General features: G+C 41.6%; 1 protein-coding gene across 2 annotated transcripts in view; it reads right to left on the bottom strand.

The window, feature by feature from the left end:
- Nedd1 (NEDD1 gamma-tubulin ring complex targeting factor) overlaps positions 1-2,819 on the bottom strand; it is a 40,063-nt gene extending 37,244 nt beyond the window's left edge. Inside the window, exons 1-2 of one of the 2 annotated variants that reach the window (XM_052165416.1) lie at positions 2,715-2,819; positions 80-223 (exon numbers count right to left, since the gene is read on the bottom strand). In XM_052165416.1, the coding sequence (XP_052021376.1) occupies positions 80-215 (136 nt within the window). In that variant the 5' untranslated portion in view covers positions 216-223; positions 2,715-2,819. Of the gene's footprint in view, positions 1-79; positions 224-2,216; positions 2,304-2,714 lie in introns of those variants that run through there. The other variant, XM_052165415.1, reaches the window with a different exon arrangement.
- Between the last annotated feature and the right edge of the window lie 12,220 nt (positions 2,820-15,039).

The raw sequence follows: 15,039 nt of genomic DNA, 5'->3' as shown, positions 1-15,039 counted from the left end.
AAATACTTTTTATGGATCAAAACAGTTTCACTGATCATTGAAAACTAATAAAAAGTGGTTACTTTTTTTTAAAGGATACTATTGCTGCTCCAACAGACTGAACTGATTCCATGCGGTGTCGTGTGGGGGTTGAATTTATCCACCAATGTCAGAAACGAAGCATCCCATATTTTAACGTCATCTCCTGATGAAGCAAATCTGAGGTTTTCCTGCATGACTGAGCCTACAAAACATTTAGAACAACACATTTAAAGCGCAATTACAGAAAGGCAAGTTTTAAAAGCTGAAAGGACCCTGATCAGGGGCCTTACTTGCCCATGTCTGTCCACCTTTATTCCAAAAGCACACACAGAAAGTAGTGTGAGTGACTTAAACAACCACCAATCACATACGCTTAGCTCATCCTTCCAAGAATTCCCTCCGCAACTACAATAAACCCAACCTCCCGGCCTTATAGGACCGGCATGCTGTGTGGCTGTCCTACCTCTCTTGCCTGAGGCCACCACATCTGGACACTGGCCTTCTCCATGTCTATAAATCAAGACAAGCTCATCCTCATCTTAGTGTCTCTTCACCTGCTGCCCCCATCTACCTGGAAAGTTCCCCCCATGTTACCCTAAAACCATTCTTAGCATTCAGCCCTCCGCTCAAAACATCTCTGCTTCTAAAATGCAGGTGCCCACCTACTATGGCAAAAACAGCCCCATGTCAGCAGCTACCTCATACTCCACCACCCAATTTAATTTTTTTTAAGGAATTTTTATTGTCTTCTTTGTTCCCATAACAATGCCTGCCTCCTCCCCTAGGAGTTTTGAAATATTCCTGATCCATGCTAAGTACTCCACAGAGAAATATACTGAGTAATGTTCTCATATATTTTTTAATGTTCCATAATCTAGCCTTCCTGGACGTCTGAATCCCACTAAGCCAAGTTTTCCAAACTCTGAAATTAACAAGGTTAAAGAAGTTGCCACTGTGTCCTAATACCAACTCTTGCTCTCAGTTTTGATTCAGTGCGATGTTCCAACACATAAATCTGACTGAGTGATGCCACAAGCCAAAGCAGCCTAGACAGAAGGCAGAGAGGCTTTTCCACACACTCTGAAGGGCAGCAGGTACTGTGGGAGACAGCGTATTTAAACATACACAGGAAAGAAGAGGGCAGAGAAATGTACTCCCACACCCAGGATGGGTGGTACCAGGGTACTGTTATTACAGGGCTGGTAGTGGCACAGGCCTTTAATCCCAGGCAGAGGCAGGTGGATCTGTGAGTTTGAGGCCAGCCTAGTCTGTGGAGCTAGTTCCAGACAGCCAGGGCTACATAGAAAAGCCCTGTCTCAGAAACAAAACAAACAAAAACAGCAACAAAAAAAAAAAAGAGTACTATATTATAGCCCAATTAACAAACTTCTGATAATACAATTTAGCCTACTGCCTATGTCTAAAGATATTATATACATTAACAATGAGTTTGAATGAAGTGGCTTGCAAACAATCTTTGTTTATATATAAATAAAATCAATGGAGAGAACTAAGGCACAAGTAGATTCCTGTTCCTGTGTGTGTGTGTGTGTGTGTGTAATCCATGGTAGCCACACAATATATTTCTTTTTATAGGTCAACACAGTTTCACTCATACTTGAAGTCAATAAAAAGTGGTTACTTTTTTAAAAAAGGAATGCTACTGCTGCTCCAACATACTGAATTGATTCCATGTGGTGACATATGAGGGCTGAATTTATCCACCAATGTTATAGGCTAACAGTGGTCACAGACACAGTGGTCACAGACACGCCCCCGTATCATCAACAAAGCACCATACATATCTCTAATTGGCTCCAGAGGACAAACTAAAAAGCATAAGGCAGAAACCATTGATTCCCAAGAGGGGAAAACACACACACACACACACACACACACACAACAAAACAAATTAAAGTTTAAGGAAAGGATAAAACGTTTAGCCAGAAACTCCCAGGATTTGTTGTGCACATTTTGGGATACGGTAGCTTGTGAGTGGGTCCGAGTTAGAAGGCCCCTAGTAGGTGCTGCTAAAAACTAGTAGAGTCACCTGTTGAATTGTAGACAATGTTTCTATTTGGTGACGAAAGCGTGTACACTAAGCCCCTTGTTCCCCAGCTCAAGGAAAAACACAGGGTAGAAAAGCTGAACTCTTTAAGAGCAGTAAACACAGCTGCAAGCTGTTGCTTCCATACCCCCACACAAGGAGCCAACTGTGCAGTGGTGTGGTGCAATGGGTGCATCAAAGTTCTTCAGAAGCTGAGTTAGGCGACCCACACAGCTTCAGGGATGCGACTTCCCAGAGAGCTCTCACGCTTCCTTCGCTTGGCTTCTGGGATCTGACATCAGTTCTCCCCCGCCCCCGGGAGAGGAGCCCGCGAAAAGAAGAGCGACAGCGGCCAGCTAGCTGCACAGTCTGCAGAAAAAGTTCCCGCAGTTGCACGCCTAGCCCAGGGGCAGCGGCGCTCAGCAGACACTGGAGAGCCGGACCGGAGCCTCGGGATGAGCGAACCCCTCGGGGAAACTCGGCCCGTAGGTCCGGGGCCCGCGACCCCGTCCTGCTCGGTCCCGGGCCACTCTCCGCCGCGCGCGCCCGCAGCCGCCCAGCGCAGGGCCGAAGAGGCTGACCTCCGGGGTCCCCGGCTCAAGGCCTCGGCGCTCACCGAGCCCCCCTCTGTCATGCGGAACCTCACCTCTCAAGTTTGGGACCACGGGGGAGTGGGGAGGGGGGGCCGGCTCCACCCGCTCCTCGCTGCGCTTCCGGCTCCCGCCTAGACTGTTAAACTTAGGCGGCCGGAAGTCCCGCCTCGCGTGACGTCACGGTGGAGGCGGAGCCTGAGCGCTCCGCCCGCTCGTGCTGGGTGGCGGCCCACAATGGGGCGGTGCAAAGGAAGTTTTCCTAGCCTGTAGCTACTACTCCTTTGTCACTCATGTTTGCTGGCTACCGTGTGCCAGGCTCTGAGTTAGGCTGTGGGTGTATGCACTTACTGGGTTTAGCCTAAAGGGACAAGAGATCAGTCAACACTCAGGTTCCGCAGCCTGGTGGAGATTACAGTCCAGTGTAGGAAGTTAGTATTGACAATTCTGCTGGGAAAGGGAAGAAAAGAATAAAAGATAGGTGGTTCAAGGCCAACTGGATCGAATCTCAGTTCCCACACAAAGGTGTTGCAGTTAGTTATCACAAAGAAGATTGCCCTTAACTAAGGAATTAACATGAATGTTGCTTTAGGAGAAGATTTCATGAAGAGGAAGCCAAGGAAAGGTGCTAAGTAAACTTCAAAGGGGTGTGGTGGTGCACACCTTTAATCCTAGCACTCTGCTCGGGAGGATCTCTGTGAGTTCGAATACATCCTGTTGTACAGAAGGAGTTCCAGGACAGCCAGGGCAGTTATACAGAGAAACCCAGTTTCAAAAAAGAAAGAGGGCAGGAGATGGGGAGGGATTTAGGGCAGGAGTGAGAGAAGGAAAGGAGGTGAGGCAGGAGGGAGGGGAGCAGAGACGAGGAGAGGAGAGAAACATCTAACCTAAATGGACCCTGAGAACAAGCCCAGTGATGACTTAAGCCTCTGAGCTAGCCATCTCCACACCCTTCACACGCTGCTGTTCAGTTACATGACCACCAGCTCCGTGGTTATTCTTTTGAAGGAAGTTTGTCTCATGGTGGAAAGGGGGGCCGATGAACTGAGTTTTCCAAAATTCTTGCTAAAAGATGGCTCTGTTGACAGTTTTTACTTCCATCACTGATAGCGTGTTTCTGTGGAAAATGTCGCTCCTTTGTCCCAGGTGCACACGGATGAGTTTCTGAACTGGATACATAAGGTCTCCGTTATCTGAACCCATATCACAAACAACTGGAAACCTCAGATGTGCCATTCCCTACCTCCCCCACGAGAAAAGGAAGTTCTTTCTATCCAGCCTCTGGGGAGCAACCATAAAATAAAGACAGGGAATGAGAAGTATATGCCGCTTGTAATCTGAAGCTTCCTTTGGTGTTATCTGAATTTTTTTAATTAATTTTTTTTAATTTTTTTTTTGTCTGAGATTTAGCCCAAAACATTGAGATCTGAGAAACCAGAGTAAGGGAGAACTGGAGCACATGAAGAAAAAAATGATTCAAGCCGAAAATACTAATTTCTAACCCTGAAACCAGCAAAAAAGCTTAAAACTGGACTCTGTGGTAGGGAAAAATGTAGACACCAAGACTATTCCTTAATTAAAAGTGAGATATTTCATAACAATAAAAGTAACTAAGCTGGGCACAATAGCTCACACTAGTAATCCCGACACCCAGGAGATTGAGGCAGAAGGTCTTACATGGGTTTAATGTAAGACATTAACTGAAAAGAAGGGTTTTCATTTCAACAAGAGCTCTTAGAGAAACAGAACTGAAAGAATATATATATTTTTTCTTTATATATATACATTTATATATGTGTATATATATTCATTATATATATACATACATATATATATATAAAGTCAATATATACATGTATGTATATAAAATCTTATTAGAGTGACTTACAGGCCATGGTCCAGCTAGTTCAACAATGAACAACGGAAAGTCCCAGAATTCAGTAGCCGTAATTCAGTAGCCGTTTAGTCTACAGTGCTTGATGTCTCAGCTAGTCTTGAATCTATGACAGAATCCCCAAGAAGTAGGCTCTACTACCAGTGAAGGAATGAACTTGCCAGTGACAGGGAGAGCAAGAAGGAAAAGAGCAAAGGCTTTTTGTTTGCTTAAACAACAAGCCTGGCCAGGCAGTGTTGGTGGCTCACGCCTTTAATCCCAGCACTTGGGAGGCAGAGGCAGGTGGATTTCTGAGTTCGAGGCCAGCCTGGTCTACAGAGTGAGTTCTGGGACAGCCAGGGCTACACAGAGAAACCCTGTCTGGGGGGAGGGGGGCGCCCAAGCCTGTTCTTTGCATGGCCTTCCAGGAAAAGGTGTGGCCCAGACTTAGGGTGTGGCCTCTGAGATATAACGATTCTGATTTAAGGTGGTCTTGTGACCTCTAGTAATCTGGATTTAAAGGTGGGTCTTCCTACTTCAAAAGATCCCTCATAGATATGCCCAGTGGCTTGGGGTTTTAGTTCATTCCAGATATAGTTACCAATAGACACCACAGAAGCATATCTGTGATTCTTGTTGAAAATTTCAACAGAATTCACCCTTATGGGGGGAGGGGAAGCACATGTATAGAAGATTGGGGTATTGTCAACTATCTGCATTCACAGATGACTCTACCTGTCCCCCAACTATTGCAAGGTTACCATTCTCTTCAGCAACGTATCTGTAAACAAAAGGATGAAAAATTAAACAAGTTTTAATAGATTTTGAAAAAAATGTCTCTTACAGACCAGGTTTTCTGATCCTCATAATGCTAAACATAATTAGATTATGACAAAGAAACTAGAAAAGTTCCAAACATCTGAGAATTAAACACCTTTAACTTCTAGACAACCCCAGATCAAACTAAAAATAAATCACAAAAAATAAAAATTAAAAAAAAAACATTTAACTAGATGACAAATAAAATACAGCATAAAGATCAATGCAGGTTTGGTGATGTACATCTGCAACTTCAGTAGGGGCTGAGGCAGGAGGATGGCAACCCTAAGGAATCCAAGGTCAAGGCTAGCCTAAGCAACTGTTGAGTTTTATCAAATAATACCAATAAACACAATCATCAGGAAGAAGTCCGAGGAATACCCAAAGCTCATTTGTTAAGGACAATATGATGCTGGTTCTAACCATTAAAAGGGGCATTAAAAGAAAACTGTAAACTCATGACCCTTTATATATAAAATAAGATTATATATGAATGTGTATGTATATATATATATATATGCAAATAATTCAATATTATATAAAAGGGATTACGTACCAAACCAAATAAGTTTTATTCCAAAAATGACAAGAATCAACATAATTGAGGTAAACTGACCTTCTCCACTCTCTATGATCCCTCAGACACAATTCACTCTGTCAGCCCTAGCTCTGCAACAAAACAACAGCCACAGTGTACTGGTTGGTTTTGTGTGTCAACTTGACACAGGCTGGAGTTATCACAGAGAAAGGACCTTCAGTTGGGGAAGTGCCTCCGTGAGATCCAGCTGTGGGGCATTTTCTCAATTAGTGATAGGGAGGAGAGCCCTTGTGGATGGTGCCATCCCTGGGCTGGTATTCTTGGGTTCTATAAGAAAGCAGGCTGAGCAAGCCAGGGGAAGCAAGCCAGCAAGGAACATCCCTCCATGGCCTCTGCATCAGCTCCTGCTTCCTGACCTGCTTGAGTTCCAGTCCTGACTTCCTTTGGTGTGGAAGTATAAGCTGAATAAACCCTTTCCTCTCCAACTTGCTTCTTGGTCATAGTGTTTGTACAGGAATAGAAACTTTGACTAAGACAAATTGGTACCAGAATAGTGGGATATTCCTGTGACAAACTGACCATGTTTTGGAGAGGACTGTGGAAGGATTTTGGAACTTTGATCTAGAAGAGCCATTAGGATGTTAAGAGCTCTGTGGAAAGTTCTGTAGGAGCTTGGAAGATAATGTTAAGAACAGTGCAGAAGATGGAGACCTGGCTTGTGAAATTTCAGAGGCAAGATTAAAGACTCTTATCAGGGCCATGTTTTAACTGTGGTTTTTGTTAGCTGGTGCTAAAGAATCAGCTGTGATTAACAAGATACCAGAACCACTAAAGCAAATCTTCATGTTTACTGGGACTATTGATGCTGGTTAGCAGTGATTAAGAAGAGACCAGCATCACTGAAGTGAAATCTTCTGGGAAGTGTTTTCTGAGAGCACAGAGAGTATGTTCCAGAGATAGCCACAGTTGTAATTTGTGCTGTGGCTGGACTTGGTCCTGTATGAGTCACCCAGGTGGTACTGGTTTTAAAGGCATGAAGGGTCATCAAAAGCAGCTGAGGCTCAGCACTGTGAGAGGCCATGGAAGGACATTGGTGAAGATGCAGCCTCAGTTGCAATTGATGGCCCAGGACTGAAGGGGTCATGCATAGGAGTTGAGGCTTGGTACCATGAAAAGAGCCTGCGAGAGGCTATTGGTAAAGCCTAGTTACAGTGGAAGACAGCAGTGTTTTGGAGATGTCAGTGCCATGAGATGACCACCAAGAACAGCAGCAGCAGTGGAGTACAGGTGGCTGGACCCTAGAAGACAAGCTGTGTGCTACAAAGGGCAGAGCTGGAGAGGTGACCCAAGCCCTTGGAGGAGCCCAGAAGATCATGAGTTGGAACCATTGGCATTTGAGTTTTGCTTTTGAGTGTGACTGTGCCCTGATATTTTTTCCCTCTTGAAGGAAAAAAGTATTTTAGTGGAGCCCACTGTTAAGAGACTTAATTTTTTTAAAAGACTCTGAATTTTAAAAGATATTGGATATTTTAAAGGGATTGAACTTTTAATATGTAAAGACTGTGGGACTTTTAAAGTTATTCAGATCTTGGGGATGAATAAGAAAGTAAGGGTTGAGGCTTAATAGTAATGTGCTTGTGTGTCAAGTTGACAGGGGGTCAATTGTACTGGTTGGTTTTGTGTGTCAACTTCACACAAGCTGGAGTTATCACAGAGAAAGAAGCTTCAGTTGTGGAAGTGCCTCCATGAGATCCAGCTGTAAGGCATTTTCTCAATTAGTGATCGAGTGGAGAGGGCCCCTTATGGGTGGTACCATCCTTGGGATGGTATTCTTGGGTTCTATTAAGAAAGCAGGCTGAACAAGCCAGGGGAAGCAAGCCAGTAAGAAACATCCCTCCATGGTCTCTGCATCAGCTCCTGCTTCCTGACCTGCTTGAGTTCCAGTCCTGACTTCCTTTGGTGATGAACAGCAGTGTGAAAGTGTAAACTGAATAAACCCTTTCCTCCCCAACTTGCTGCTTGGTCATGATGTTTGTACAGAAATAGAAACTCTGGCTAAGACACACAGCCTGCCCTTACCCCCTGCCCATAGCTCCTGTGGATCCCATAAATCATCCCCCTAGGCTGACCCCCCCCATTTCTGTTGCAGAGGGGAAACCAGGAAGAGGAACAACATTTGAAATATAAATAAATAAAATAACCAATTAAAAAAAAAGACAAAAACTCAGGTATTGAAGATATGATAAAAGAAAATGTTAAATCTAAAAATTCTTTTTTTTTATTGAATATCGTTTTCATTTACATTGGCCAATGGTAAAACCTTTCCCAATTTCCCCTCTCCCCAAAGACCCCCAACCCTTCCACCCACCCCTGCCTCCACATATATGCCCCTCTACTAGACACACTCCCACCTCCCCCCTCTCTGCCCTGATTTCCTTTTGTTGGGGCCTCTATTGAGCCTTTACCTGGCCAAGGACCACTCCTCCCACTGATGCCCAACAAGGCCTTCCTCTGCCACATTTTTGGCTGGAACCATGTGTACCCCTTGGCTGATGGTTCAGTCCCTGGGAGTCTTGGGGCATCTGGGTTACTGAAATTATTGTTCTTCCCATGGGGCTGTAAGCCCAGAACAAAATACTCACTGGATCAATAAGGGAGACAAAGTGTGGAGCCGAAACTAAAAATTCTTGATGCAAAATGTTCTAGAAAATCTGAAACACTATGAAAAGACAAAACCTAAGAACAATGGGAATCGAGGAGGAGAAGAATCCCAGTTTAAAGAACCAGGAAATCTTTTCTAACCTAAAAAGAAGATAGCTATGAAGGTACAGGGAGCTTACAGAATACTGAATAGTTTGGACCAGAATAGACAGTCCCCTCACAATATAATAACCAAACACTAAACATTCAGAACAAAGAAAAATGTTAAAAGGAAAATGCAAAGGAAAAGACCAATAACAATTAAGTCAGACCTGTTAGAATTACACTTCTCACTGTAGACATTAAAAGTCAGAAAGACCTTCAGACTCTAAAGAGACCATAGATGCCAGCACAGATTACTATACCCAGCAAAATATTCAATCACCATTGATGGAGAAAACAAGGCATTCCAGGTTAAAAATCATTTTTAAACAAAATCTACAATAAATTCAGCCCTATGAAGGGTGCTAAAAGGAAAATTTCAAACTGAGAAGATTAACTACATTCATGAAAACACAAGAAATAATCTTAGACCAGCTAAACTAAAAAAAAAAAAAAAAAAGAGAAAACCCACACACACAACACCACCAGCACCACAACCACCAACAACAACAACAGAAAATATAGTAATTATCAGCCATTGGTCATTGATATCTCTCTTTATCAATGGTCTCAGTTCTTCAATAAAAAAACACAGATTAACAAATGAATGCAAAAACAGGATCTATCCTTCTGCTGCATCCAAGAAACACACTGCAACATTAGGGATAGACATTACCTCAGGGTAAAGGGTAGGAAAAAGCCCAAGCAAATGGACCTAAGAAGTAAGTTGTTATAACCATTTTAAGACAAAATAGACTTCAAAGTAAAATTAATCAAAAGAGATGGAAAAAAGACACTACATACTCATCAAAGGAAAAATCCACAAAGGCAACATTTCAATTCTTAACATCTATGTCACAAACACAAGGGCACAACTTTTGTAAAAGAAGCACAACTATAGCCTAAATCACATATTAATGCTCACACACTAAAAGCAGGCTTCACTCTTGCCGATAGACAGCTCATCCAGACAAAAACTAAACGGTGAAATGTTAGAGCTAACTAATGTGAAAAACTGTTGTAACTCAACAGACCCCCTCAGGGTCTGAGCTCAGGCGCGCAACCCCTCAGCACACAGCTTGATGAAAGATTGATGCAAGAGCATGAGGTTTATTGTTCCACGTACGTGGGGTCACTCATCCTCGCAGGCAGAGTCAACCCTAAACAAAGAAAGCATACATCTTTTATACCCTATTTACAAGGGATTACTATAAGTAATGTAGGGAGCTGTTTGCTACCACGCCCTTAAAATGGCGCCAGTTTCCGCTTTCTGCCTTCCTGCTGGCGGGCTCCCCATCATAAACAACTCCTTATTTGGTTGAAGCCTGTTGAGTCTTGCGCCTTCCGGGTGGATACAGCCTATCAGCAATGCCTATGTAGCTAAGCCTGATTGGTTAGCTATCAGTATTTAAGGGCTTGGCTTATTCTCTGGAAGCTTGTACGGGGATCCTGAGTAAACTGCTTGAAGAAGATCTTCCTGTGTTGCATCATACCCTGCTGGCGAGGGTGGTCTCGACAGAGTAATATATTTTTTAATGTACAGATTAAGAGGGACTTTTGCAATAAGATAGTTGACAATTTGGGGCCTTCCCTAGGATCCTGTAGCAGGAGGGGCAGGGGGATGATTCAGGGAACTGGTACTTTTATTTTATCTTATCTTGGTCAGAAAACAGCTTGGTCACTTTGTATGTTAAAACTTTGTTTATGTTCTCAGAAAACTCTGCTCTCCATCTGCAACAATCTATAAAATAAAAATAACTGCCAGGGGGTTATGGCTGGCACTGACAGTGAAGGATAATTTTTATTTTCTTAAGATATGTCTGGGGCTGGAGAGATGGCTCAGCAGTTAAGAGCACTGACTGCTCTTCCAGAGGTCCTGAGTTCAATTCCCAGCAACTACATGGTGGCTCACAACCATCTGTAATGGGGATCCAATGCCCTCTTCTGGTGTGTCTGAAAACAGATACAGTGTACTTAAATATAATAAATAAATAAATCTTTTAAAAAAAAAAAAAGAAAAGAAAAGAAAACTCTGCTCTCTAGGTACCGGCAAAGGTGAGGAGCTGACAGGCTGGTCTCTGTATTTCCTAAAGGGGAAGCCACAGATTAAGCTTTCAGCAGCTCCTCACAGAGGGCACTGTCACTGGGAAGGAACCTTGCCATGCACAAAACTAAGCGAACCTAACAGACCTACAGAATACTTTATCCAAACAACAAAGAACATAACTTTTTCTCAGCAGCTCATGAAACATTCTCCAAAACGGACCACATACTCAGACACAAATCAAGTCTCAATAGATATTAGAAAATCGAAATAAATCCCTGCATCCTAATCCATGGATTAAAGCTGACTATCAACAACAACAGAACAACAAAAGGCTCATGGGAACTGATCAACTCTCTACTCAATGAAAAATAGGTCAAGACAGACAGACAGAAAGAAAGAAAGAAAATTTAAAGACTTTGTAGAATTCAATGAAAATGACACAACATACCCCAACTGATGAGACACAACGAACATGGTCCTATCTCAAACAAGCAAATTAAGAGCACACCTGGAAACTCTAGAACACAGAGAAGGACACCCGAGAGGGACACCAAGAAGTGGATGGTAAACTAAGGGCTGAAATCAATAAAATAGAAACAAAGAGAACAATACAGAGAATCAATGAAACTAAGAGTTGGTTCTTTGAGAGCATTAGCAAGATAGACAACCCCTTATCCAACTTACTAAGACACAGAGATTATCTAAATTAATAGATAATAAAAGACACAGAGAGATTATCTAAATTAATAGATGAGAAAGGAAAAGAGGGGCATAAGAACAAACACAGAGGAAATTCATGGAGTCATGGGAACATACTTTAAAAACCTATACTCCACCAAGTTGGAAAATCTAAAATATAAATGAATAATTTTCTCAGTAGGTACCACTTACCAAAGTTAAATCAAGATCAGATAAACAATTTGAATAGAACTATAACCCCTGCTGACACTGAAGCAGTCATTAAAAGTCTCCTTACAACAACAACAACAAAAAGCCTGTGACCAGGAGGTTTGAGCACAGAATCCTATCAGACTTTCAAGGATGAGTTAACTCTAATACTACTCAAGTTGTTTCACAAATAGAAACAGAAGGATCATTGCCCAATTAATTTTGAGTCCTCAGTTACCCTGATACCTAAACCGCATAAAACACAACAAAGAGAATTGCAGACTAATTTTCCTTATGGACATTGTTGCAAAATACTCAATGGAATACTTGCAAACTGAATCTAAGAATACATCAAAAAGATCATCCACCATGATCAAGTAGCCTTCATCCCAGAGATGCAGAAATTGTTTAACATATAAATATCAATAAATGAAATCCACAATATAAATAAACTTAAAAAATTCTACATGATCATCGCATTAGATGCCAAAAAAGCCTTTGAGAAACCCAAATCAGTTTTTATCAAATCATTATAAAAATCCTGAGAAATTAAGGATAGAAGAGACACGCCTAAACAAAATAAAGGCACTTTATAGCAAGCCTATAAACAACATCAGTTAAATAGAGACAAACTCAAAGCACTTTCACTAAAATTAGGAACAAAACAAGGTTGTCCACTCTCTCCATATCTATTCAAGATAGTACTTGAACTTTTAGCTCATGCAATAAAACAGTTGTAGGAGATAAGGGGATACAAATTGGAAAGGAAGATGTTAAAGTGTCATTATTTGCAGAGGATATGATGGCATACATAAGTGACCCTAAAAATTCCACTAGGAAATTCCTTCAGCTGACAAACACTTTCAGCAAAATGGCTGGAAACAAGATTAACTTAAAAAAAAAAAGTAGTCCCCATGTGACAAAGAAGCCTAGAAATAAATCAAAGAAACAACACCCTTCACAACAGCCTTAAAATATAAAATACATTGGAACAACTCTAACCAAGCAAGTGAAAGAGTTGTATGATCAAAACTTTATTAAGTCTTTGAAAAACTAAATTGTATCACAACACTAGCTAACACTTGCAGTGCCATTTTAAAATAAGAATGTTGAAAGAGGACATTTTTCATTCTTCCCAATCTTAGAGAGAAAAACTTAGTTTCTCATTCTTACATACAATATTATTGATATCCAATTTAGCAAAATATGTACATGCTCTCCATTCAGCTGAGAAAGTGTCTATCTATTCCTGGTTTATTAAAGGTATGTGGGGCATGCAAATTAATTAATTGATTGATTGATGAATATGTCAGAAGATAGGAAATTCTCTCGTACTCAAGGGTTGGTTAGACTAACATAGTAAAAATGACCATCCTTCCAAAAGGAATCTACAGATTCATTACAATCTCTATCAAAATTCCAACACAATTCTTTACAGACCCTGAAAGGAGAATTCTCAATTTCATATGGAAAGAAAACAAACAACAAAGCAAAGAACAAACCAACAACAACATATAAGAGTAGCTAAAACAATCCTGAACAATAAAAGAACTGTTTTCATTCCCGATTTTAAGCTATATTACTGAGCTATAATAAGAACTGTATAGTAATGACATAAAAACAGACAAGCTAACCAACTGATTTAAATTGAAGACCCAGATATAAATTCACACATGCTTGGACACCTTATTTTTGACAAAGAGCCAGAAAAAAAAGACAGCATCTTCAACAAGTGGTGTTCCTCTAACTGGATGTCTGCATGTAGAATAATGCAATAGATACATATTTATTATCCTATGTAAGTCTCAAGTCCAAGTAGATCAAAGACAGCAAGATAAAACTAGATACACGGAACCTGATGGAAATGAAAGTGAGGAGCAGCTTCAAATGCATTTGCATTTGACACGAGTCAACTTCCTGAACAGAACACCAAAAGCACAGGCACTAAGATTAACAATTAATAAGTGGGACCTCATGAAACTGAAAAGCTTCTGTAAGGCAAAAGACATTGTCAATCAGGCAAAGAGGTGTACTACAGAATAGGAAAGTTTTTTTTTTCCCCAACTCCACATTTAATAGAGCTTTAATATCTTACCTGGTGGTGGTAGAGGATACCTTTAATCCCAGCACTTGGGAGGCAGAAGCAGGCAGATCTCTGAGTTTGGTCTACAGAGTGAGCTCCAGGACAGTCAGGGTTACACAGAGAAACCCTATTTCAAAAAAGACAAAAAACAAACAAACAAAAAAAAAAAAACAAAAATAAAATATGTCTGCTATCCAAAATATATAAAGAACTCAAGGAAAAAAATAATCCGATTTTTAGAATGAGGTACAGATCTAACCAACAAATTCTCAATAGAGGATACCTCAAATGGCTGAGAAACACTTAGAGAAATGTTCAACATCAGCCATCAGGAAATTGGAAGTCAAACCTACTTTGAGATTCTGCCTTACACGTGTCAGAATGGCTAAGATCAATAGCACAAAGGACAGTTTGTGCTTGCAAGGATGTGGAGCAAGGGGAACACTCCTGCTGCTGGTGGGAGACAAACCTGTACAGCCAGTTGCAGCCACTATGGAAACCAGTATGGCAGTTCCTCAGAAAGTTAGGAACCAATCTACCTCAAGACCCGGCTACACCACTCCTGGCTACACCCAACAGATGCTCCATCCTACCACAAGGACATGCACTCACCCATATTCATATCAACTTTATTCATAACAGCCAGAAACTAGAAACAACCTAAATGTTTCTCAGCTGAATGATGGATAAAGAAAATGTGCTACGTTTACACAGTATTTTTAACTCAGCTGTTTAAAAAAAAAAATACATCATGATATCTGCAAAGAGGATGCAACTAAAAAGAATTATCCTGAGTGAATTAACCAAGCCTTAGAAAGACACAGACGGTAGGTACTCACTTAAAAGTGGATATTAGCTTTTAAGTAGGTATATGGGGCAAGTGGACCATGCCACCAGACAGAAGAACTGGTAAGGTTGAGGAGATTCAAACCAGGGGAATCTCAGAATTGAGAAAGGCAGGAACATAGACAAGGCAGGAACGGGGCCAGTTCCCTGCCAAGCTCTACTTGTTCTGGAGCACATAACTACCACACCCTACTGAGAGGGCTGTGACAGTCATGTAGGAACAACATCTGAAGTCCTCCCCCATGTAAATAGAGTATCCCTAGCACCTCGGACTGAGCCAATGGGAAGCATCTAGCCCTGGATCCCACCCTGCTCTCAAAATGTCTATAAGGTCCCTATCTACATGGAATAAAGGGCAGGAGTTATTTCACCAAGAATCATCTGAAAGTGCCTGCTTTATTGAGCTGTAACACTCTGTAAAACTCTGGGTAAGCATTCATGGCTGGACCTGGGATCTGCCCAGCAGGCCTGGCTCGTACACAGCA

The sequence above is a fragment of the Apodemus sylvaticus genome, chromosome 20 (assembly GCF_947179515.1).
Source record: "Apodemus sylvaticus chromosome 20, mApoSyl1.1, whole genome shotgun sequence".
NCBI lineage: Eukaryota > Metazoa > Chordata > Mammalia > Rodentia > Muridae > Apodemus > Apodemus sylvaticus.
This window is presented reverse-complemented; position numbering and strand designations above follow the sequence as displayed.